Genomic DNA, 22961 nt, shown 5'->3' with positions numbered 1-22961 from the left:
CTCCAAAAACATCCAATAAACAAAGAAACTTAATTCCCTAGGCCAGACAGATCCAGTTTGTAATCCATGGATAATTCAACTTTCTATGGAAAATTTACACCAATAGAAGTTATATTAAGAATACCTTTTTGATGCCAGAGGTGGGGCAAGGGGTGCGGCATGGGTGAAATGGATAAAGGTGGGGTCAAAAGGCACAAATTTCCAGTTGTAAAATAAATAAATCATGAGGATGTAATGGACAGTGACTACAGTTAGGAATACTGTTATTACATGTTTGAAAGTTGCTAAGAGAATAGATCTTAAAAGTTCTCATCACAAGAAACAAAATTTTATAACTATGTATGGGGACAGATGTTAACTAAATTTACTGTGGTGATCATTTCACAATATATAAAAATACACGTTTAAAAAATGCCTCACAGCTGCAAATACAAAGCTGTGGCTTTACTTAAAATGTGATTTGCATTAAAGAGTACTGATTTTTATAACTATAAGACTCTAGAGAGGCTATATTTTATTTAGTAAAAATAAACAAGACAGAAATGATAGTGAAGGTTCAAAAAGTAGACATCTCTACTTTTAAATTAATTAAAGCTTTAAAACACATAGGCAAAACAAACAACTTTAAGGGAGTAGTTGATAAAAAAAAACTTACTAAAGAACATGAAACAAAATGTTAGTTTTATAAAATTATAGAACAATTTTACCTTAATTTTATCAATATAGTTAGCTTCTTTGTGATTAAACACTTTGTGGGCTCCATTTTCCAAAACAATCTTTTGTCCTTCCTCAGTACTAGCTGTGCCCAAAACCTTTAAGCCGTAAGCTCTCGCAATTTGGCATGCTGCTATTCCAACCTTAAAAAACAAAATACAGCCCAGTAGTTTTAGGAACTTTGCATCTCTGCAAACATTTATTAAATACGTACAATTAAAATAAGGTTCTTCTAGGTTCTAGAGTATTGCTAATAAATGTTAAGGGTCTAAACAAAGAAATAAGAAACATTGCAAAATGTTCACTTAGCATCTGCTTTGTGCAGAAGATATAGGGTTTAAAGATGGTCAAAATATGCTCAGTGACTTCATACTTTAACAGTACACATAAAATACTACATAACAACAGTAAGTCATCTACCACTTATGTAGAAGAGATAGGTATGTACATGGGCAAATTTATATTCATGAATAAATGATAAATATTTATTATTTACTACGTGCAAGACATATGATAGACGGAGTGCCTGAAGAACTATGGATGGAGGTTCGTGACATTTTACAGGAGGCAGCGATCAAGATCGTCCCCAAGAAAAAGAAATTCAAAAATGCAAAATGGTTGTCTGAGGAGGCCTTACAAATAATTGTGAAAAGAAGAGAAGTGAAAGGCAAAGGAGAAAAGGAAAGATATACCTTTTTGAAGGCAGAGTTCCAAAGAATAGCAAGCAGAGATAAGAAAGTCTTCCTCAGCGATCAATGCAAAGAAATAGAGGAAAACAACAGAATGTGAAAGACCAGAGATCTCTTCAAGAAAATTAATGATACCAAGGGAACATTTCATGCAAAGATGGGCACAATAAATGACAGAAATGGTATGGACCTAACAGAAGCAGAAGATATTAAGAAGAGGTGGCGAGAATACACAGAAGAACCATACAAAAAGGATCTTCATGATCCAGATAACCATGATGGCATGATCACTCAGACATCTTGGAATGTGAAGTCAAGTGGGCCTTAGGAAGCATCACTACAAAGCTAATGGAGGTGATGGAATTCCAGTTGAGCTATTTCAAATCCTAAAAGATGATGCTGTGAAAGTGCTGCACTCAATATGCCAGCAAATTTGGAAAACTCAGCAGTGGCCACAGGACTGGAAAAGGTGAGTTTTCAATCCAATCCTTAAGAAAGGCAATGCCAAAGAATGTTCAAACTACTGCACAACTGCACGCACCTCACATGCTAGCAAAGTAATGCTCAAAATTCTCCAAGCCAGGCTTCAACAGTACATGAACCAAGAACTTCCATATGTTCAAGCTGGATTTAGAAGGCAGAGGAACCAGAGATCAAATTGCCAACATCTGCTGGATCATCAAAAAAGCAAGAGAATACCAGAAAAATATCTGCTTTATTGATTACACCAAAGCCTTTACTGTGTAGATCACAACAAACTGTGGAAAATTCTTAAAGAGATGGGAATATCAGACCACCTGACCTGCCTCTTGAGAAATCTGTATGCAGGTCAAGAAGCAACAGTTAGAATCGGACACGGAACACCAGACCAGTTCCAAATAGGGAAAGGAGTATGTCAAGGCTGTATATTGTCACCCTGCTTATTTAACTTATCTGCAGAGTACATCATGTGAAATGCCAGGCTGGATGACGCACAAATTGGTATCAAGATTGCCAGAAGAAATATCAATAACCTCAGATACACAGATGATACCACCCTTATGAAAGCAAAGAACTACAGGGCATCTTGATGAAAGTGAAAGAGGAGGGTGAAAAAGTTGGCTTAAAACTCAACATTCAGAAAACTAAGTTCACCGCATCTGGTCCCATTACTTCATGGCAAATAGATGAGGAAACAATGGAAACAGTTACAGACTTTATCTTTTTGGGTTCTAAAATCACTGCAGATGGTGACTGAAGCCATGAAATTAAAAGATACTTGCTCCTTGGAAGAAAACCTATGACCAACCTAGACAGCATATTAAAAAGCAGAGACATTACTTTGCCAACAAAGGTCCATCTAGTCAAAGCTATGGTTTCTCAGTAGTCATGTATGAAAGCGAGAGTTGGACCATAAAGAAAGCTGAGCACCGATGAATGATGCTTTTGAACTCTGGTGTTGGAGAAAACTCTTGAGAGTCCCTTGGACTGCAAGATCAAAGCAGTCAATCCTAAAGGAAATCAGTCTTGAATATTCATTGGAAGGACTGATGCTGAAACTGAAGCTCCAATACTTTGGCCACCTGATGTGAAGAACTGACTCATTAGAAAAGACCCTGATGCTGGGAAAGATTGAAGGCAGGAGGAGAAGGGAATGACAGAAGATGAGATTGTTGGATGGCATCACAGACTCAATGGACATGAGTTTGAGTAAACTCTGGAGTTGGTGATGGACAGGGAAGCCTGGCGTGCTGCAGTCCATGGGGTCGCAGAGTCGGATGCAAGTGAATTGACTGAACTGACGTGCAAGATGTGGTTCTTCACACATGAACGTATGTTCTTAGGAAGGGGGAGATAATAAACACATGAAGAAATAAACGAATAAAGTAAATTCAGAGAATGAAAAATACTTGAAAAAAATAGCATATTGGGTTATAAAGAGAGAGAGAACCAGGCCAATTAGGTCATCAGGAAAGGCATTCTGAAGAGACCTGAATGGAGAGAGGGACAAGCACCATCTGGGACAGGTCTGGGACGCCTGCTGGAGAGTGCTGTAGGCTGAATGGTCACGGCTATCCTGCTGAAGTGGGAATGAGCTTGGGGCATTCAAACATCAGAAAGAGGGTCAAGAGGCTTAAGGACGGGACATGTGAAAGGAGCAAAAGATGAGGCCAGAGAGGCACAGAAAGGCCAAGGCACACAAGGCCTTGGAGGTAAAGACTTTGGATTATATTTAAGAGCCATGCAGAACTACTGGAGAGTTTAAGCAGGAGAGGGATATGATCTGAATTGGGCTTTTAATAGAACATTCTAATTATATGGGCGGCAAAAAGAAGGTAGGGGGACATGGGAGCAGGAAGATCAGGACTTCATCAAAGACTGGAGGTGGGAGGTGGGGAATAGAGAAAAATCAAGAATGTCTCCTCGGTCTCAGGCCGGAATAACTGGGTAGATTGACTTGGATGAGGAAGATGAGAGAGGATCAAGTCTGTGACAGCATCAAGAATTCACTTTGAACACACTGAGTTCACCCAACTGTAGATGCTCAATCATTAGTTGAATATGATAATGGACTTGCAAAGAGTTCAGAATTGGACACATACATCTGAGAATCATCAGTTTATAGACAGTACTTAAAGCCACAGGATTGCATGAGATCACTAGAGCACTAGATAAATGTGCTTAGCATAAAGGAGAAATAAAACTATTTTAGGAATATAGATAAAAGCAATCATTTAAATTATAATACTAGGAAACATGTTTGATCCCATGCCAAATGAATGGTACAGATAAGGGTCAGCCCATACATTTAGAATCAGCTTTCTCACGCTTGGCACTATTGGGCCAGGTAATTCTTTGCTGTGGGGACTATGCTGTGCAGTGAAGGGTGCTTAGAAGGAGCATGCCTAGTTTCTGTCCACTGGATGCCAGACCCTTTCATCCAGTTGTGACAACCAAAAATGTCCCCAGACACCACCAAATGTCCCCAAGTGGGAGAAGAGATGGCATGAAATTACTCCTTATTGAAAACCACTGATTTAAAGGAAGATACAGTCATTATGGACTGGGCAAGATAGAAGAGAACTGAGATGAAAAAGATGATGGAAACTAATTAAAATTGTAACAGAATCACAAACTCCCAAGCCTGAAATAAGACCTTAAAGACTGTATGGCATATGGGAGTGAGGAGCCTGAACCCAGCTGGGTTATGCTGAGGATTTGTTTGATTTAACCAAAACAAACACAGGGAACTCACTCTGAGTGTGAGAGACATTCAGTTCCACGAAATACCAATAACACCATGGAGTTAGCATGGCTGAATTTTGCTACTTTAATTTTTCAATTAAAAAAGGGGGGGCCTCTAATAAAACCACAATTTAACCTTAGAGATAATGTAAATATTATCTCCTTATGATCTAACTACTTCAAAGGGGCACTCAAGAGCTATTTTAAAGAGTTGTTTATTCTATTCTTGTCAACAATTATACTAACAATATTTATTCAATAGATTATATACCATTATGTGTCAACTATTTTTTCTTCTATTTATTTTGCTGACAATAAAACAGGGCACTCCCCACCAACATATCAGGATGTTGGCTGTGTTCACAAATTCTACACCGTTTTAAATACACAACATAATCCCAAAGGAATTTGATTTAAATGAGGACAGAAAGTACAAATAGAAGCAAGACAAAACTCAGCACTGTTTCCCCCTGATGGGCAGAGAGGATCAGAAGCGCTTCACACACCAGGTCGCCAGCCTATCCCTGCCAGCCAAGGATTTAACAAACTCAGCCAGCACGGAGAACAGTCTGGATTTGGCTTTAAAAAAAAAATCATGATGAAGCGACCTGGCTTTTTACAAGAGGGTAAAGGGAATAAAAAGAGATTTCCTATAAACTCGTCTCTCCCCTTCCTACTGAAATCTCTCTTTTTGATACAGATCACAAGGTTAGCTCTGTGAAAGCCAAGGCAATTTAAATAAATGCATGTTGGACAGATTCTGTCCTTAGTTAGCATTAAATTTATTTATTTAGGGCTAAATTTAATTTAACCCCCAAACTGCCTCTTCAGTGAGGCTAAACAACGGGAGTTTTTGACAAGGGTATGTGTCATATTTTCTCAAGCCCCAGAAAGACGATGTTGGTGTTTTTTTAAGTAAACAGTCTATCTGTGAAATCCTTGAGTTGATCTATTGGAAGTACATAGGAAGCTGGGCTTGAAACCTCGTGATACATCCACGGAAAGTAACAATTATACAGAGGTTTGAATTCTCTGTACTACCTGTCCACTTTTAGAGGTAAATGCATTTTCAGGATGCCCCTCATTATGCCGGAAACAATCTGCCATTAATGGGTTACTTCTTTCCATCTCCTCTCTGGAATACAGTGTCCTGAAAGGGTTAATCTGCTTCCTCATACATCCAGCCCCAGGCCCTGTATTTTAAAAAAGCCAAATCGTGTCTCCAAAATTTCTAAAGCCTCTACATGCAGGATAGAGGTCATGTGGATTTCTTGTTAAATTCCAACCTCAGAGCTCTAACTTTTCCTCTAAGCTCCTCGGAGGCAGATTGACAGCCAGTTTCTTGAAGAGGTTTCTGACAGCTCTGTGTTGGGTGATTTCACTGCAGGGCTGGTTTGATAAGTTCTGAGCATTCCCCAACCCCCACCCCCCCACACACACCCATTAGCATTTTAAGTTGTGGGTTGTGGTGTGAAGGACACAGCTGTATACTATGCACCCTGTGAATGTCATCAAAGCGCAGCAGGCGAGCAGGAAGGGAGCTAGAAAGGATGAAGAACTCACAGTGTGGCTTTGCAGTGCTGTCTGGGGCAACAGAGGTAAAGCTTTAATGAGCCTTAGTTTTCTTATCTAAGGGGATGTGGAATTTATATTAACCTTAAAGAACTGTTTAAAATTCTAAATAAATATTCTTATAACATTCACTTCTTGAAAAGAAAAACAAAGCCTGTTTATCTTGGTTCATACCCAACACAGGTGGAAAACCTAATGCATACATTTCTGATCGGGTAATCTGTTGAATTTATTAACCAAGAAATGCTAAACGAATATGATGGGGAATCACCTTCAGAAGACAGAATCTAAAGTCTCACTACAAAAAGAAAAAAGTCATCACCCTTGACTATATTTATAAATTTGTTTTTTAAAAGCAACTTAAAGAAACCCACAAACATAACCTCTAAAAAAAAAGCAAAAAACTTAAAAGAAAAAAATACTTACTCCTCCACTAGCTCCATGAACCAGAACACTTTCTCCAGGTTTCACACAGGCACTGAAAAAGAAAGCACAGGTTCATCGCCTTACTTTGGAGCTAATTAAGCTCAGTGTTTGTCATAATTCTTAAGAAAATTCTACCTTCATTTCAACCAACAGTTACCCAAAGAGGAAACTCATCCTGATAGACAACCCGAGATATTCTCCACACTCCCCAGACTCAAACAATGGTTCTTTAGAGCCACAGATGAAAGAAAACATTCAATTCATTTATTCATTCAACAAATGTCTACTGGGAGTCAACCATGTGCCAGATATTGTTGGGGCGCCAGGATCATAATTGTGCTACCTGCTAAGAGGCTTTGTGGATGTGCCAAAGGAAATTGCTTCACCCAGAAGAACTGGAGTCTCCCATTCATTCCCACAGAAAGTGCCTCAAAAAGGGTCATTATAGCCCAGTCTTTATTTCATGGTTCAGACTTACACCTGAGTAAATGCAGCAGCTACTTTCTTCCTTCTCCATGCCTTTCAATACCTGGCTGCACAGCCTCCAAGCCCTTGTTTCAGAAACCAATGCTGAGTCAGCGATGGGAAGAGAGTAAGAAATGTAACAAGTCCTGTCACACAGGTTCCCCTACCACCCCCTAAAATGCCCAGAGCCTCTGGTAGAATGACATATTCTTTCGACTTCTGGTTCACCCACTCCTTTTCTATTATACTGAAAGCAAAAACATGCAGCAAGACACAGTGATGCTTTATCATTTCACATGGACAAATGCTGATGTCACAGGCCAGCAACGGCCGTGTGGTCCAGATCTGACTCTCAGTGAGGATCCCTTGTTTACAAGGACAATAGGGGGTGGTCACCTTGTAGAGTGGAGAAGGAATGGAAACCCACTCCAATAGTCTCACCTGGAAAATCCCATGGACAGAGGAACCTGGTGGGCTATACAGTCCATGGGGTCGCAAAGGGTCTGACACAACTTAGCGACTAAATCACACCACCCTGCACAGATATTCTGTTCAATCTAGGAGTGAGAACACAGTCACCCAGAGTCCTGCTTAAGGCCGTGTGCCAACAGCTGACAAACGGCAGCTGTGAGTCAGTAAATGAAGTTTCTCCAACATGCTCACTTGGGGATGGGGGGCTGAGCACAGTGAGTTAAACTGAGGGTTTGGAGTGATAAACTGAGACAGCTATTCCAAAACACTTTGACATTTTAAAAAGTAAAATACAAATTTAAGGGAATAGGATTACTAATATTATACTCTGGGTCATGAAATACTTCCAGTGATTTTTTTCTAAATCTTATAAACAAGTCTCCACACACTAAGTACATTGTCCTAAACCCCTGGGCCTGCAGCAGGTGGAGAAAAAGCAGGCAAACTGTCTACTGGGTCTCCATGGCTACCATCCTTCTATCCTCGTGGAGTCATTCTGATGGTGAAATTTAAGTGTCAGCTTGGCTGGGCCATGGTGCTAGATATGGGTCAAACATTCTGGATATTTCTGTGTAGGTGCTATTTTGGATGAGATTAATGTTTAAGTCAGTAGACTTTGAATAAAGCAGATTATCTTCCATAGTGTGGGTTGGCCTGGCCACTTGAAGGTCTTAACAAAACAAAGACAGACTTCTCCTAGAGCAAGAAGAAATTCTGACAGCAGACTGTCTCTAGACTTGAACAGCTACTCTTCTCAGGCTCTCCAGCCTGCTGGTCTCTCTGCTGATTTTAGACTCAGCAGGACTCCATCCATCAATATACACATTCTGTTGGTTCTGCTTCTCTGGAGAACACTAATAGTCCTCCGCCCCTGGGGCCTGTAGCAGGGTTGGAGCATGTGGCCTGGCTTTCGGTGCTGCTGTGTTACCCCCTCCTAGTCACTGAAGCCTAGGACCTGGCTCATAGGTTTCCTTGTTGTTCAGTCTCTAAGTCATGTCCAACTCTTTGTGACCCTATTGTCTGCGACGTGCCAGGCTTCCCTGTCCTTCACTATCTCCTGGAGTTTGCTCACACTCATGTCCATTGAGTCAGTGATGATATCCAACTATCTCGTCCATCCTCTGTCATCCCCTTCTCCTCCTGCCCTCAATCTTTCCCAGCATCAGGGTCTTTTCCAATGAGTCAGCTCTTCACATGAGGTGGCGAAAGTACTGGAGCTTCCGATAGGTTTCTTCTTCTACCCTAAATCCAGCCCCAACCTGAGAGATTTCAACATCCATGGGAAGAAAACTGACAATTCCTGAATTCTCCTCTACTTCTATCACTCTCTTCCCACATCTAGTAGTCATCCCTAACCATTCTACCTGAGGAATATCAGACACTAATAACCAGTATTGATCTCCTGTTCCGATTCTGTAACCCCATATTCCCTCAAAACCTTTTCTTTGGCTTCACAGAGCTTGCTGTCTGCTCCTTTTCTGCCCTCTTGCTGCTCCTGCCACACTCCCATCAGCCTGGATGCCATGGGACATTATCCCAACTTCTTTCTTTCTCTCCAGTGTTCCCACTTCCTTTGTGCGCTTTCAATTTCCCACTAATATTCCAGCCATGGATTAATTTTATGGTCTACTTTCCCTGGATAATGTATCCAAATGGCTAAATACCTAAGAAAAAAATCACATGACCATGCATTTTGGTACCACTACAGTTCTGATTCTCAAAAGGTCACTTTGCTTCCTATTTAGTTATGAAAATGAAGCAATCACATATGAGTTCCTTCAATGCCTCACCTCCCTGCCCACAAACTTTCCATTAAGTATACCAATGCTGAAAGGTTGCTGTTGAACCACAAAAGATGCTGGGATTCTTGGCCTCCGGAGAAGAATTCAATCCGGGGCTAGAGACGAGACTTGATTGCTCAGAGCTTTTGTGTAATAAAGTTTTATTAAAGTATAAAAGAGATAGAGAAAGCTTCTGACACAGACATTAGAAGCAGGCAGAAAGATTGCCCCCTCACTAGTGTTAGCAATGGAATTATATACTTTTTAATTAGTTATTACAATGAATCAAAAGAATGTCTGGAGGTTGTAAAGATCTTACTAGACCCACTCCCATAATTTACATTTTAAGATAACAGGATTAGCCAGAAGGTTTTTTCCAGAAACTGTCCTCAAGCAGGATACACTGTTGTTATACAACCCTTAGTACAGAGTTTAAACTGAGTTGTTTGTTGTGTAATCATCAGTTCAAAGCTTAAAGATAAAAACGTGACTTATGTGACTAAGACCAAGGAATGTAGAGGGAAAAAAAGTTTGTCCTTTCCTCCTCCTTGAGAATTCCAGACCCCTCTCTCCGTGGGGACCCCTGGACTTCTTATCAACCTGCCCTAGGAATTGACTCTCTCACTGCCTCTTCCAAGTTTGACAGGTGAGTTCTCCTTTTGATCAGAAGCCAATCTCTCTACCTCTGTGCTAAATCCAATCCTTGCCCAGCATAGGATCTTGTTACATCTGCTATTCTGCCCTCTTCTCCAAGTTTCCTATCTATTTCTGCTACATCCTTTCTCAGGTATAAAAATAACCAAGTCCTGTTCATCTTAAAAAAAAAAACCCTTTGTTCCCACTCTTTTCAAGTAGTTTTCCTACCTCTTTCTGCCTGTCTCCCTTGCTTTTTAAGAGTAGTCTCCATTCAAGAATCAATTTCCTCTTCCTTTCTCAACCCATTCATTCAAGCTTTGCTCCATCAGTCTACTGAAAATGATCTGACAAAAGCCACCACTGACCTCCTATCACTAAGCCTGGCTGTTATTTTGTTCCCAAACAGTCCTCACTGCTGCACTGACAGCTAGTTTCCCTCCTTGGTAGCAACATCAACTACCACCCCTACCACCACCCACACTAATTGAGCACTTGTTCTGTACTATTCGTGTACTAAGAGCTTTATATATGCAGGTCAGGAAGCAACAGTTAGAACTGGATGTGGAACAACAGACTGGTTCGTCAAGGCTGTATATTGTCACCCTGCTTATTTAACTTCTATGCAGAGTACATCATGAGAAACGCTGGGCTGGAGGAAGCACAAGCTGGAATCAAGATCGCCAGGAGAAATATCAATAACCTCAGATATGCAGATGACACCACCCTTATGGCAGAAAGTGAAGAACTAAAAAGCCTCTTGATGAAAGTCAAAGAGGAGAGTGAAAAGGTTGGCTTAAAGCTCAACATTCAGAAAACTAAGATCATGGCATCTGGTCCCATCACTTCATGAGAAATAGATGTGGAAACAGTGTCAGACTTTATTTTGGGGGGCTCCAAAATCACTGCAGATGGTGACTGCAGCCATGAAATTAAAAGACGCTTACTCCTTGGAAGCAAAGTTATGACCAACCTGGATAGCATATTCAAAAGCAGAGACATTACTTTGCCAACAAAGGTCCATCTAGTCAAGGCTATGGTTTTTCCTGTGGTCATGTATGGATGTGAGAGTTGGACTGTGAAGAAAGCTGAGCATTGAAGAATTGATGCTTTTGAACTGTGGTGTTGGAGAAGACTCTTAAGAGTCCCTTGGACTGCAAGGAGATCCAACCAGTCCATTCTAAAGGAGATCAGTCCTGGGTGTTCATTGGAAGCAATGATGCTAAAGCTGAAACTCCAATACTTTGGCCACCTCATGTGAAGAGTTGACTTATTGGAAAAGACCCTAATGCTGGGAAGGATTGGGGGCAGGAGAAGGGGACAACAGAGGATGAGATGGCTGGATGGCATCACCGACTTGATGGACATGGATTTGGGTAGACTCTCAGAGTTGGTGATAGATAGGGAGGCCTGCCATGTTGCGATTCATGGGGTCACAAAGAGTGGAACACGACTGAGTGACTGAACTGAACTGAACAGCTTTATAAGCATTACCTCATCTAATTCCACCACACCCCAAGGTGCTTGCTATTATTATCTGTATTTTTCAAGTCAGTAAACTACAGTTGAGACAGGAAAGCAACTTGACTAGTAGTAGGTGGAGACAGTACTAAAACTGAGGCCTTCCTGGCTTCAACACCTATGAGCTTAACAGATGTTTAACAGACTCAGAGACCTCTAGACTCTCTTGGCCTTGGGTTACACGCCCTTTGCCTCTCTCAGGACTGTTCCCTACCTCTGACCACATTCTAAATGTTAATGCTCAGTACAGTTCCAGTCTCTCTCCACTGCTGCTCTCACTCCCTGAGGCATTTCAGTGACTTTCATTTCGTCAGCTCTTACCACATGCTGACAGCCCCAAATTTAAAGCTCAAGCCTTTGAGTTTCAGACTCTTTCATCCGACAGCTGCTGGACTTCTCCATGATGATGTCTGTCTCAGTGCATGTCCAAAACTGAACTCAGTTTCCTTTTGAAACTTTTCCCTCCTTCTCTTTGTCAAGTCAAACATTACCCGTTACAAAGCTGTTAAGTATTCTTAAGCTCTTTCTCTCCCTCATTTTCCACATGCAAATAGTTACCAAATATTTCTGATTTTACCACCTAAATAGTTATCCTTTCCTCTCCACCTCTACCATGAGCCTTGCTCTGGCCCTTAAGTATTAATAATGTCCAGAGGGTACTTCTATAAGATTCTCTCATGTCTTTCCCCACTCCTGTCATAACATCCATCCTTCCCATAGCAGATGGGTGATCCTAATGAAACACAGATATGACAATATCATTCTCCTGAATAAAACACTACATGACCCCCAAGTCCTTACAGAACAATATGTGAGCACTATAATCTAGCTTTTTACAATCTGAGGTGCACCTATTTGATAATGACAGCTAACATTTACTGAGAGATTACTATGTTCCAACTTTATTCTTCGCCACTCTTTGCCTTGAAATCTTCTAACAAAAGCAAACTGCTAAAGCTCTTCTCCCCAGATACCCCGATGTTTGCTCCCCACACCAGCTCTTCCCATTCTCTAGAATACCCTCCCTATTCCTAGCTACCCTTCCCCAGGATAACGCTCTCTGATGCTTTTCAAATACCTAGGGAATATGATTAAGATATAGATTCTCAGGTATCAGCCATGGAAACTGACCAGGGGGACTAGGGTAGAGCCACTGTACTTTAAAGTTGCAGCAAGTAGTTTCTGGAGCTGGATAACAAGATTTTTGAACCACGGCTTTAAAATAATCCAAGACTTATGCCTTGCCAGGAAGCCTGACCTCATTACCACAGGCATGTCCCTCGTGATCCCGTAAATCCCTATGCACATCTCTACCACTGTCCTTTCCACATTATATATCAGTATTATTACTCTTATGTCTCTCTGCCTTACTAGACTATGAGCATCTTGAAGACAAAGATGGGGTTTTGCTGTTCTTGTCTTTTTCTTCAGTGATTAGAACAATCTACCAAATTAGCAGAGTTTCTGCTCCATAAACCTTAAGAGTAACTTAATGGGAACCAAAAATGACCAATGGATAGACCGGTGCTAGGAAGCAGAAATTATATATTACCTTCCTCCAATTAATATCGCCCTCCTCTGGTGCTGGTTATAAAGCTGAGAGAGTGTGTTATTACCTGTGGAGCAGAGCTCGATAAGCAGTGAAGTATGGGATGCCAATGGCAGCTCCTTGTTTAAAGTCCAGTTTTTCTGGCAGTGTGTAAACAGTGTGATCGGCTGCCAGAGCATACTCAGCGTAGCCCCCAGAGATCGTCCTGGTAGTGAAAACTCTGTCACCTTTCTGCGGAAAGCAATAAATTAATAAACGCTTCAGGGATTAAAAAGGTTGTCAACATGGGTGTAACCCTTTAGAATGCAACATTTATAACAAGAAATAAAATGGGTATTTATATATTGTTGTCTACATCCTAAGGTCTCATAAAAACAACTTCAAAATATGGAACATTTTTAAATGTTTTATTAATGGAAACTAGGAAGAAGAAAAATCAAGGGAAACAGGAAAAATAAGAAAAGAGAGAATGTCCAGAATGGTCTAAAGATTATGATGATAACTTACCTTTATTGACAGCTTGCTGCGCAAGGCACAGCATTAGTTATCTAATTTGATCTTCACAACAGTCTATGAGGAAAACTTTCATTACCTCCCTTCAGATAACCCCACTTCAAAGATGAGGAAATGGTGGCGTAAATAAGTTCAGTAATTTGCTCAGATCAAGCAGTTAATAAATGGTAGTTAACATAAATGTTTTTTATCCAAAACACTGGGGAGAAGAAACAAATACAATGTAAGGTTTCTTCCAAACACCTGTTCTAAATTCTTTCTGTAGGTTTGTTCCCGCATTTCCCTCATTTTTTACGCATGGACCAAAAGGCAAGCAACTCTGCCTGGATCCCGACAACAAAGATGAGCCAGGAAAAGTGTCTTGACCTGTTGCAGCACCAGAAACATATAACAAACTCTCCATAAACGCCTGCTAGGTCCTCACTACTGGAAGGCAGATGTGTACCTGAGGGTAAGGACAGGCACCGCGCAAGCACCACAAGCTGGCTCCATGTGACCTGTACACCAAGGAAATTAGACTGCCCAGTACAAGCACCTTTTCTAAACCCTGTTTCTTCAATTAAAAAAAAACAAGTAAATAGTCCTTGGAATAAGCAAAACATTAAGGCAATAACTCTCAATACACTCAAATTTGCCCTATAATACAACACTATAGGGTGAGGTAGAGACAGAAAAGGTTCCAAGGGCACCCAGGAGTCAAAGACAAGTATCACTGCTTAACAGTGTTGCCTGCAAATGGTCAAGTATGACTAACATCAGATTAATCCTGTTTTTACAGCTTAAAAACACACTGCATTGATTTGAATATAATCCCAACCTGTTTAAGAATTCACTATGAAAAGCAGTACTTTTAGTTCTGTGATGGATATTAATAGCAAGACAATTCTCCCTAATCTCAAGCTTCTTAAACTCTAGGAAGAGGGAAAAAAAGGAGAGAGAGAATTTTAAAGCAAGGCAAATCTGATGAGCCATCAAAGATAGGTACGAGAAAAAGAAAGAAACCTATATGCAGGTCAGGAACCAAAGGTTAGAACTGGACATGGAACAACAGACTGATTCCAAATAGGAAAAGGAGTATGTCAAGGCTGTATATTGTCACCCTGCTTATTTAACTTCTATGCAGAGTACATCATGAGAAACGCTGGGCTGGAGGAAGCACAAGCTGGAATCAAGATTGCCAGGAGAAATAGCAATCACCTCAGATATGCAGATGACACCATCCTTATGGCAGAAAGTGAAGAGTGAAAGTGAAAGAGGAGAGTGAAAAAATTGGCTTAAAGCTCAACATTCAGAAAACTAAGATCATGGCATCTGGTCCCATCGCTTCATGGGAAATAGATGGGGAAAACAGTGGAAACAGTGTCAGACTTTATTTTGGGGGGCTCCAAAAATCACTGCAGATGGTGATTGCAGCCATGAAATTAAAAGACGCTTGCTCCTTGGAGGAAAAGTTATGACCAACCTAGATAGCATACAGAAAAGCAGAGACATTACTTTGCCAACAAAGGTCCATCTAGTAAAGGCAATGGTTTTTCCAGTGGTCATGTATGGATGTGAGAGTTGGACTGTGAAGAAAGCTGAGCGCCAAAGAATTGATGCTTTTGAACTGTGGTGTTGGAGAAGACTCTTAAAGAGTCCCTTGGACTGCAAGGAGATCCAACCAGTCCATTCTAAAGGAGATCAGCCCTGGGTGTTCTTTGGAAGGAATGATGCTAAAGCTGAAACTCCAATACTTTGGCCACCTGATGTGAAGAGTTGACTCATTGGAAAAGACTCTAATGGTGGGAGGGATTGGGGGCAGGAGGAGAAGGGGACGACAGAGGATGAGATGGCTGGATGGCATCACCGACTCGATGGATGTGAGTTTGAGTGAATTCCGGGAGTTGGTGATGGACAGGGAGGCCTGGCGTGCTGTGATTCATGGGGTTTCAAAGAGTCGGACACGACTGAATGACTGAAATGAACTGAAAAGGTTCCTAGAGTTTGCCGATGTGGGCCCTGCAACACAACTTTCTGTGATGATGTAAATGCTCTCCATCTGCACTGTCCAACAGTGGCCACTGGACACTTGGCTCTATTAAGCAATTGAAGAATAGAATTTTTAATTTTAATTGAATTTGAATTTCAAACAGCCACATGTGGCTAGTGACCACCGTATTTGGAAAGAATAGGTCCAGCTTCTAAGCTAAAGATATCACACTAGATAATGGAAACTGAGGGAGCATATGAGCCCATCATGAAGAAGGAAGAGAATACAAAAGGCAGAGTCTACATAGGGTCAGTGGGCACTGGGCAACACCAAGAAGTGAGGAACATCTAGAGAAAAAGAAGCTTGAAAAAGGATGCTCAGAGAGGAATGGGAGGTGGGGGTAGGGAGGAGACCTGGAGAATATAATGTCACAGAAGCTGAAGAAGGTTTTTTTTTTTGGTAAGAAAAAGTAAGTGGCTGAGAGTGTCAAATGTCCCAGAGAAGTCAAGACAGATAATAACATAAGAGGACCCATTAGCTTCAGCAATATAGAGGCCATTAGCGACATTAGTAAACATCGTCTCAGTGGGGCGGTGGGGGCAGGAGCTGGACTGCTGAGGCAGCAGAGTAGAAAGCAAAAGGAATTCTCCTGGCTTCCTGGGCCAGACCCTGTTAATCTTCACTCAGTTCAATTCTGGTAAATGTGCTGCCACAGTTGAGCAGGTCAAGGAATGGTGAGGGCAGATGCTAGAACATGAATATGCTATCTAGGTTTTTTATATCTTTTTGTACATAAATAACAAAAGCTCTGATCATAACTCATAACATCTACATTGACTCAGCCACCTTGGTCTGAATCATAGCTCTAAAAATGTATAGTTGACCTTGCATTTGTTCATCTTTTACTTATTATTCAAAAGAATTAGCCTTCCCTTTATTTTGTGGAACTAAATTTTATAGAAGGAAAAAAAAAGAAAAAACTTTGTTGGCTGAGTATTATCAAGGGTTAGGAAACAGTATAATTTCCTTGCTTATTATATTCTTTCCTTAAGTATTTCTGTTAAATCAAAGGATCACAGTTCAATTCTATGGGGATGTGGAGACACAGAAATTACCCAACACTTATTTCCAACAATGCAAACAAGCAAGGTCCCTGGATAAAAGGTAATTTCTTTTTTAACTAGAGGAGTCCCCCAAGTGGTAGAAATTGTGTAATAGGGCCTTTTAAAGACTTAAATACAGACACATTTTAAAGCTATGTCAAAATGTTAAAAAATATACATATTAAGCTAAAATGGAAATAATTTAAAATGTACTACCTTGAAAGCAGATACACTCTCTCCAACAGCTTCTATTATCCCAGCCACATCAAAGCCAGGAGTATAAGGTAGAAGTGGTTTTATATTGTGAGTGCCAGAGCGAATGTATGTGTCCACTGGGTTCACACCACACGCTTGGACTTTGATGAGAACCTGCAATGACAGTGTACTTCAGTTCACACAGAGCAGTTAGGCATTCATTCAGCATTTTCATAGGACTGGAGTGGAGTGATCATGGGAGCTACAAAAACAGAGGAAAGCCCTGCCTTCAATGAGCTCACATTCCAGTTTTTAGAAATCACCATATAAATAAAAAGATAAGGCAGAATGGTCTACGTGCTATACTAAAAACATCTGGGGAAAATAGTGATGGAGATATCTGAGGGGATGTGTGCAGAGACCTCTATCAAACCTATTTTCTCCTCCTGGACAGCAAGGTAGGAAGAATACTCCTTCCTGGTTTCTTCAGAGTTATAAGCAGTCAAATGGAATGTAAACATAAGTGATGAAAGCTACTTTCGGGACTGACCCACAGAGTCCTTCCTAGGCAATGTCCATAGTGTTTCCACCCTTCCTTAGTGACCTCAGAAGACAGGTGTTGAAGGTGGCAGAGCCACACAAGGGAAGAAGCACAGGTCCCTAAATCACTTTGGAAAGAACTCGATCCACTGACATTTTAGAATTGTGGAATTTAGTGAATGAGAACCACTGAGATTTTTTTTTTTTAAACTTGTTATTTTATATTGGGGTATAGTCAGTTAACAATGTTGTGATAATTTCAGGTGAACAGCAAAGGGACTCAGTCATACATATACACGTATCCATTCTCCCCCAACTCCCCTCCCATCCAGGCTGCCAACCATTGAAATTTTGAGGGTACATCTATTATAGAAGCTCATCTGACCTTAATACAGGATGATCACTTCTGCTATCAAAGTAAGGAGAGGCCTTATGAAGGAAGTGGTCCTCGATCTAGATCTTAAAGGATGAGTAGATATCTTTCAGAATGAAAGAAGTATATTTCAGGTTGAAGGAACAGTATGTGCAAAGACAGAAGGAATGAAAGGACCTCTTGGGGAAACCGGACAAAGCTTGTATTGTCACAGCCGTCTACTGAGAAGAAATGATAAGAAATAAATCTTTGCCAAATCATAACCAAACTGTAAAAAGTCTCATAAGGCTTGCTAAGGAAGTTAGACATGGGAGCGATGGAAGGTGCAGTAATAAAAATATATAATTTTTATTGAAAAAGTATATTGTTAAAGTCATTGGAAATGATTAAAATCTATATTTAAAATCTCTTGTATGTGAAAAATCATGTATGCAGAAAAAAATTATTCTCCCCATGCATAAAACGATCATAAAAAGATCATGCAAGACTGTAACTGAATAATCATGATTCCATTCAGAAAAATCCAATTACTTCACTACACAGATGATTTTCAACTTCATTCTTTTTATACATTTACTTCACTAGTTAGAATTATATGTTCTCTTTGTCAGAGCTTAAGGTGTAAACAGTACAGTGAAGTGAAGGTAGCTCAGTCGTGTCTGACTCTTTGTGACCTTGTGGACTGTAGCCCACCAGACTCCTCTGTTTATGGGATTATCCAGGTAAGAATACTGGAGTGGGTTGCCGTTCCCCTTTCCAGGGTCCATCCTAAAGCAATGTCCTTATAAATCATTCTTTTGAACAATAACTTCATGTGCTAGAGACATACATTCAGTATAATTATTGCCTGTTTATAAGTAATGATTTCCACCTGATGGTCTTTTGGAATTGGTACAGCAACATCCGACTGGAGTTTCAGCACTTCTGGTCCACCAAATTCAAAAACTCTAATAGCTCTCATCAACTTCTGTCCAGTTGCCATGGTGATCTAGAGACTAAGAAAAAAAAATAACATATTGTCATATTGTATCTAGGCTATCACTGTGTTTTCCCCCCTGGAGGGGGAAGATCAAACAATTTTTCAAACAACAATTTAAATCATGAGCTTACCACTGATCTCATTTCATGTTTAAGGACCTTTCATCTTACAAATCCTTCAGCTACAAAGCAAAATGCTTCATATTATTTCCTGTAGGGATTCAGTGCTTTCAACAAGGGAATCAAACACACAAACAAAAACATCTGGATAGACGATGCATGATACAATTATCTTAGGTTTCATTTTGTGTAAGCTTGGGCTATAACATCTTGGAAATTCTAGGAGCTAATGTAAGTTTTCTTAACATTAGATAAACAGATCTTCTTTTGTTAGATTATATTTCAGATATAGAGAGAAATATAAAACATACAATAAACATTTACCTGCTACCCAGCTTTAACAAACCTTACCACTGTAAAAACCTAAAACATTGTATTATAGATATAACTGAAGCCTCCTCTAACTGTCTCCAAACCCATTTCTGTTCCACAATTCTAGGAGGTAACTATTCCCATAAACTCAGAGCTCATACTTCTCAGGCAGGATGTAATTCCACCGCAACATGTATTTGCACTGTTAAACAGTATGTGTTATTGTTATTATTTTGCATGTTTTCAAACTTTATAAATAAAGTTTATAATCATAGTGGATCATATTGTACTGAATTCTGAAACTTGCTTTTTCCTCTCAGTATTAAGTTTTTGAGATTTATCCATGCTGAAACATTTAGTTTTATGAAGTTCGTTCATTTTAACAAAGAAGAATAAACAGCTAAAAACTGCTTTGAGTGTAATCCTCTGTAAATCATAAGTGTAATTTATAGTTACCCTTTCTCTTCTACCACTGTAAATATTGAAATGAAAACTCAAAGTTAAAATAAGCTTAGAAAGGTAAAGAACATATATATAGACAGAGAATTGGGTAACTGGAAATCTTACATCTATAGAGATGTAATGAAAGGGCTTTGTCTGATCTCCATAATTTTGCTTGTCTGCTATGACAACTTCTTGAAATTAACCACACCAAATATTGCTAAACTCTGCCACCACCAGGAACATCTTTGCTAACTTCTGGAGTAATCATATTCACCAATCACAAGCAGCTGAAACATCAAAAATAGTTGCAGAAACTAAGAGTTGAGATGAAAGAATTCAGACTTTCACTGTACTGAAGCCCAACACAGGACTACTTGGAACAAGGCTCACGCTAACTATAAAATGCCCTTCCATGTGTGAGGGGAATCAAAGCACTTTGATGGTGTTATTAATGGAAAGTTCTTGATATAATTAACCAAAAGTTGTGCCATTTTAAAACCCTTTATTCAAAATAATTTAATATAGTACCTAGTACAGAAGCGAAAATAAACTCTCCATTGCTAAAAGGCTGTTTAGCAATGAAATAGCCTAAAGGGCAGTATTCTTACTAAAAAAGGGGGTGGGGTCAGGAGCAGGTGTAAGGCTCACGCACTGCACAGCAGCTGACCAGTCCTAGGGTAAGAAGCCCGTGCAGGAACTAGGACAGCGGAACAGGCAGCCATGCCGAACCTACCCAGCAGTTTCACTCCTGCCTTTCTATTTGGATCTTCACTCAAGCTGAGTATTTCTTAAGACTTGAAAGCGAAAACATATATAAAGAAAATAAAACAGAAAAAGAAAAGGTTGTACAGACCAGAGTTTTCTACTCTGAAAATAAGAACATAGCTCTTTTTTTCTCTTTTTTGTCTTCAGCATGGTGTTGTGAAAAGAGTGCGGGCTTTGGAATCTGACAGCTCTCAGTATGAATCCCAGATCTATCATTGACTAGCCATGTGGCCTTGGGCAAGGCAGTCACTTTTTTTGAGCTTCTTCATCTGAAAACTGAGTTCTACTCGGGGTTACTATGCAAGATCCAGGGTAGGTATGAAGCACAGAACCCAGCAAATGTTTACTTCTATACATAGTGATATCATGATTCCTTTCCCCCTTAGTTTCTCCTTTCCAATTTTGTATTCATTAAGGTATCTTTGGTTCTATAATCCTATAGTCATCTTTGATTTAACAATATTTATGGAACTGTTGTAAAATCAAGTCCTTAACCTCAAAGAGTTCACAGTCCAGAGAACTATGCAAACAAAGCACTAATACCAAACATTGGTTGTTATTCATTCAACATGCATTTTTGAACATTAACTATAAGGGAGGCACTGTGCCACACACAGAGAGCACAGAAGGCAAGGATAACAAGCCCCAGACTCTCCCCATTCTGCCCTTATCTCCCTTCAATGCCTGTGCGCGTGCATACATACATATACACACACACACACACACACACACCATGTTAAGAGGTACAGCTCTTTCCACTTTCAATATCTACTTACTTCCTCCCTATTTATTTCTTTCAAGCTCTCACATCTATCTTCTCACCAACAGACATCACTAGTACCCTCAAAAAACTGCAGAATAAAAGCAAAATTACCCTGAAATAGGATCTGTCAAAAATATATAGTACATACATTTTTTCCCTCATATCTGGACATTTGCTAAGTTGGAAGAAAAGAACAAAGGAAGAGACTCACCCTTAATCCTGGATTTAGAAGTCCCCACCCCCAGCCCGGTCTTGCTCAGTACTACCCCTTAACCTGTGGAGCTCATAAGGAAACAGGGCATGACCTTGACAATTCTAACTTCTACTTTGCTTCTGGTGGTCTTATTTCCTGCTGAGCCCTTGCCACTATGATTGCTCAGGCTCCAATATGCATTCATTGCCTTTGAACCCCCTCAACTACCTACAGGATCATCATTTGCTTTATAATATAGGTGCTAAGCTAAAAAACTGTTAAAATAGTAATCATTATTCTTAAACCCTTGCAACAGAGAAGGCAATGGCACCCCACTCCAGTACTCTTGCCTGGAAAATCCCATGGACGGAGGAGCCTGGAAGGCTGCAGTCCATGGGGTCGCTGAGGGTTGGATACCACTGAGCGACTTCACTTTCACTTTTCACTTCCATGCATCAGAGAAGGAAATGGCAACCCACTCCAATGTTCTTGCCTGGAGAATCCCAGGGACGGCGGAGCCTGGTGGGCTGCCGTCTATGGGGTCGCACAGAGTCGGACACGACTGAAGTGACTTAGCAGCAGCAGCAGCAAACCCTTGCAATACCTGATTTCTTCTAAACAGCACATCTTTCACATCCATTAACAGATGAAATTAAAAGATGCTTACTCTTTGGAAGGAAAGTTATGACCAACCTGGATAGCATATTCAAAAGCAGAGACATTACTTTGCCAACAAAGTTCCAGCTAGTCAAGGCTATGGTTTTTCCTGTGGTCATGTATGGATGTGAGAGTTGGACTGTGAAGAAGGCTGAGTGACAAAGAATTGATGCTTTTGAACTGTGGTGTTGGAGAAGACTCTTAAGAGTCCCTTGGACTGCAAGGAGATCCAACCAGTCCATTCTGAAGGAGATCAGCCCTGGGATTTCTTTGGAAGGAATGATGCTAAAGCTGAAACTCCAGTACTTTGGCCACCTCATGTGAAGAGCTGACTCATTGGAAAAGACTCTGATGCTAGGAGGGATTGGGGGCAGGAGGAGAAGGGGATGACAGAGGATGAGATGGCTGGATGGCATCACTGACTCAATGGACGTGAGTCTCAGTGAACTCTGGAAGTTGGTGATGGACAGGGAGGCCTGGAGTGCTGCGATTCATGGGGTCGCAAAGAGTCGGACACGACTGAACGACTGAACTGAACTGAACTGAACAGAATTTTCACAATAGGTAGAGAAGCAACAGTCACTAAAACCACCATTTAATTGTATGCAGAACTGGAAATAAAATCACCATCCTTCTTACAGATGAGGAAACATCTAAGGGGTTGAGATTCACCAGGGTCACACTGAAGCAGAGCTGAAGCCCAACACCTTAAATGTTATTGGGCATTTTTTTCCCCCAACTGTAAAATCCTTTTCATCTCACCCTTTGAAATATTGGCAGAGAAGACCTTTTAATTTCTTAGAGATAGAATTTATAATGATGACAGTGAGACAGACTGAGCTAGAGATATGAAATTCAGCTAACCTGGAGGTAGCATTACATTTTATGATTAAGACACCTGCTTTGAGTCTGAAATTTTTCAAATGCCCATAAGTTAAGGGATCTACTAGAGATACACAGAATGTGATTCTTTCAGGAAAACTATAATAA

The 22961-nt window shown here is 40.4% G+C and overlaps 1 protein-coding gene across 5 annotated transcripts in view; it reads right to left on the bottom strand.

The window, feature by feature from the left end:
* CRYZ (crystallin zeta) overlaps positions 1 to 22961 on the bottom strand; it is a 29645-nt gene that overhangs the window by 4787 nt on the left and 1897 nt on the right. The window contains exons 1-6 of one of the 5 annotated variants that reach the window (XM_055585470.1): positions 18850 to 18892; positions 18569 to 18734; positions 16848 to 17000; positions 13114 to 13277; positions 6627 to 6678; positions 708 to 857 (exon numbers count right to left, since the gene is read on the bottom strand). In XM_055585470.1, coding sequence (XP_055441445.1) covers positions 708 to 857; positions 6627 to 6678; positions 13114 to 13277; positions 16848 to 17000; positions 18569 to 18721 — 672 coding nt within the window. In that variant the 5' untranslated portion in view covers positions 18722 to 18734; positions 18850 to 18892. Of the gene's footprint in view, positions 1 to 707; positions 858 to 6626; positions 6679 to 13113; positions 13278 to 16847; positions 17001 to 18568; positions 18735 to 18849; positions 18893 to 22961 lie in introns of those variants that run through there. The other 4 variants (XM_055585472.1, XM_055585471.1, XM_055585469.1 and 1 more) reach the window with 4 other exon arrangements.

The sequence above is a fragment of the Bubalus kerabau genome, chromosome 6 (genome assembly GCF_029407905.1).
Source record: "Bubalus kerabau isolate K-KA32 ecotype Philippines breed swamp buffalo chromosome 6, PCC_UOA_SB_1v2, whole genome shotgun sequence".
NCBI classification, from domain to species: domain Eukaryota; kingdom Metazoa; phylum Chordata; class Mammalia; order Artiodactyla; family Bovidae; genus Bubalus; species Bubalus kerabau.
Note: the sequence above shows the minus strand (reverse complement) of the source record. Positions and strands in the feature narration are given on the sequence as shown.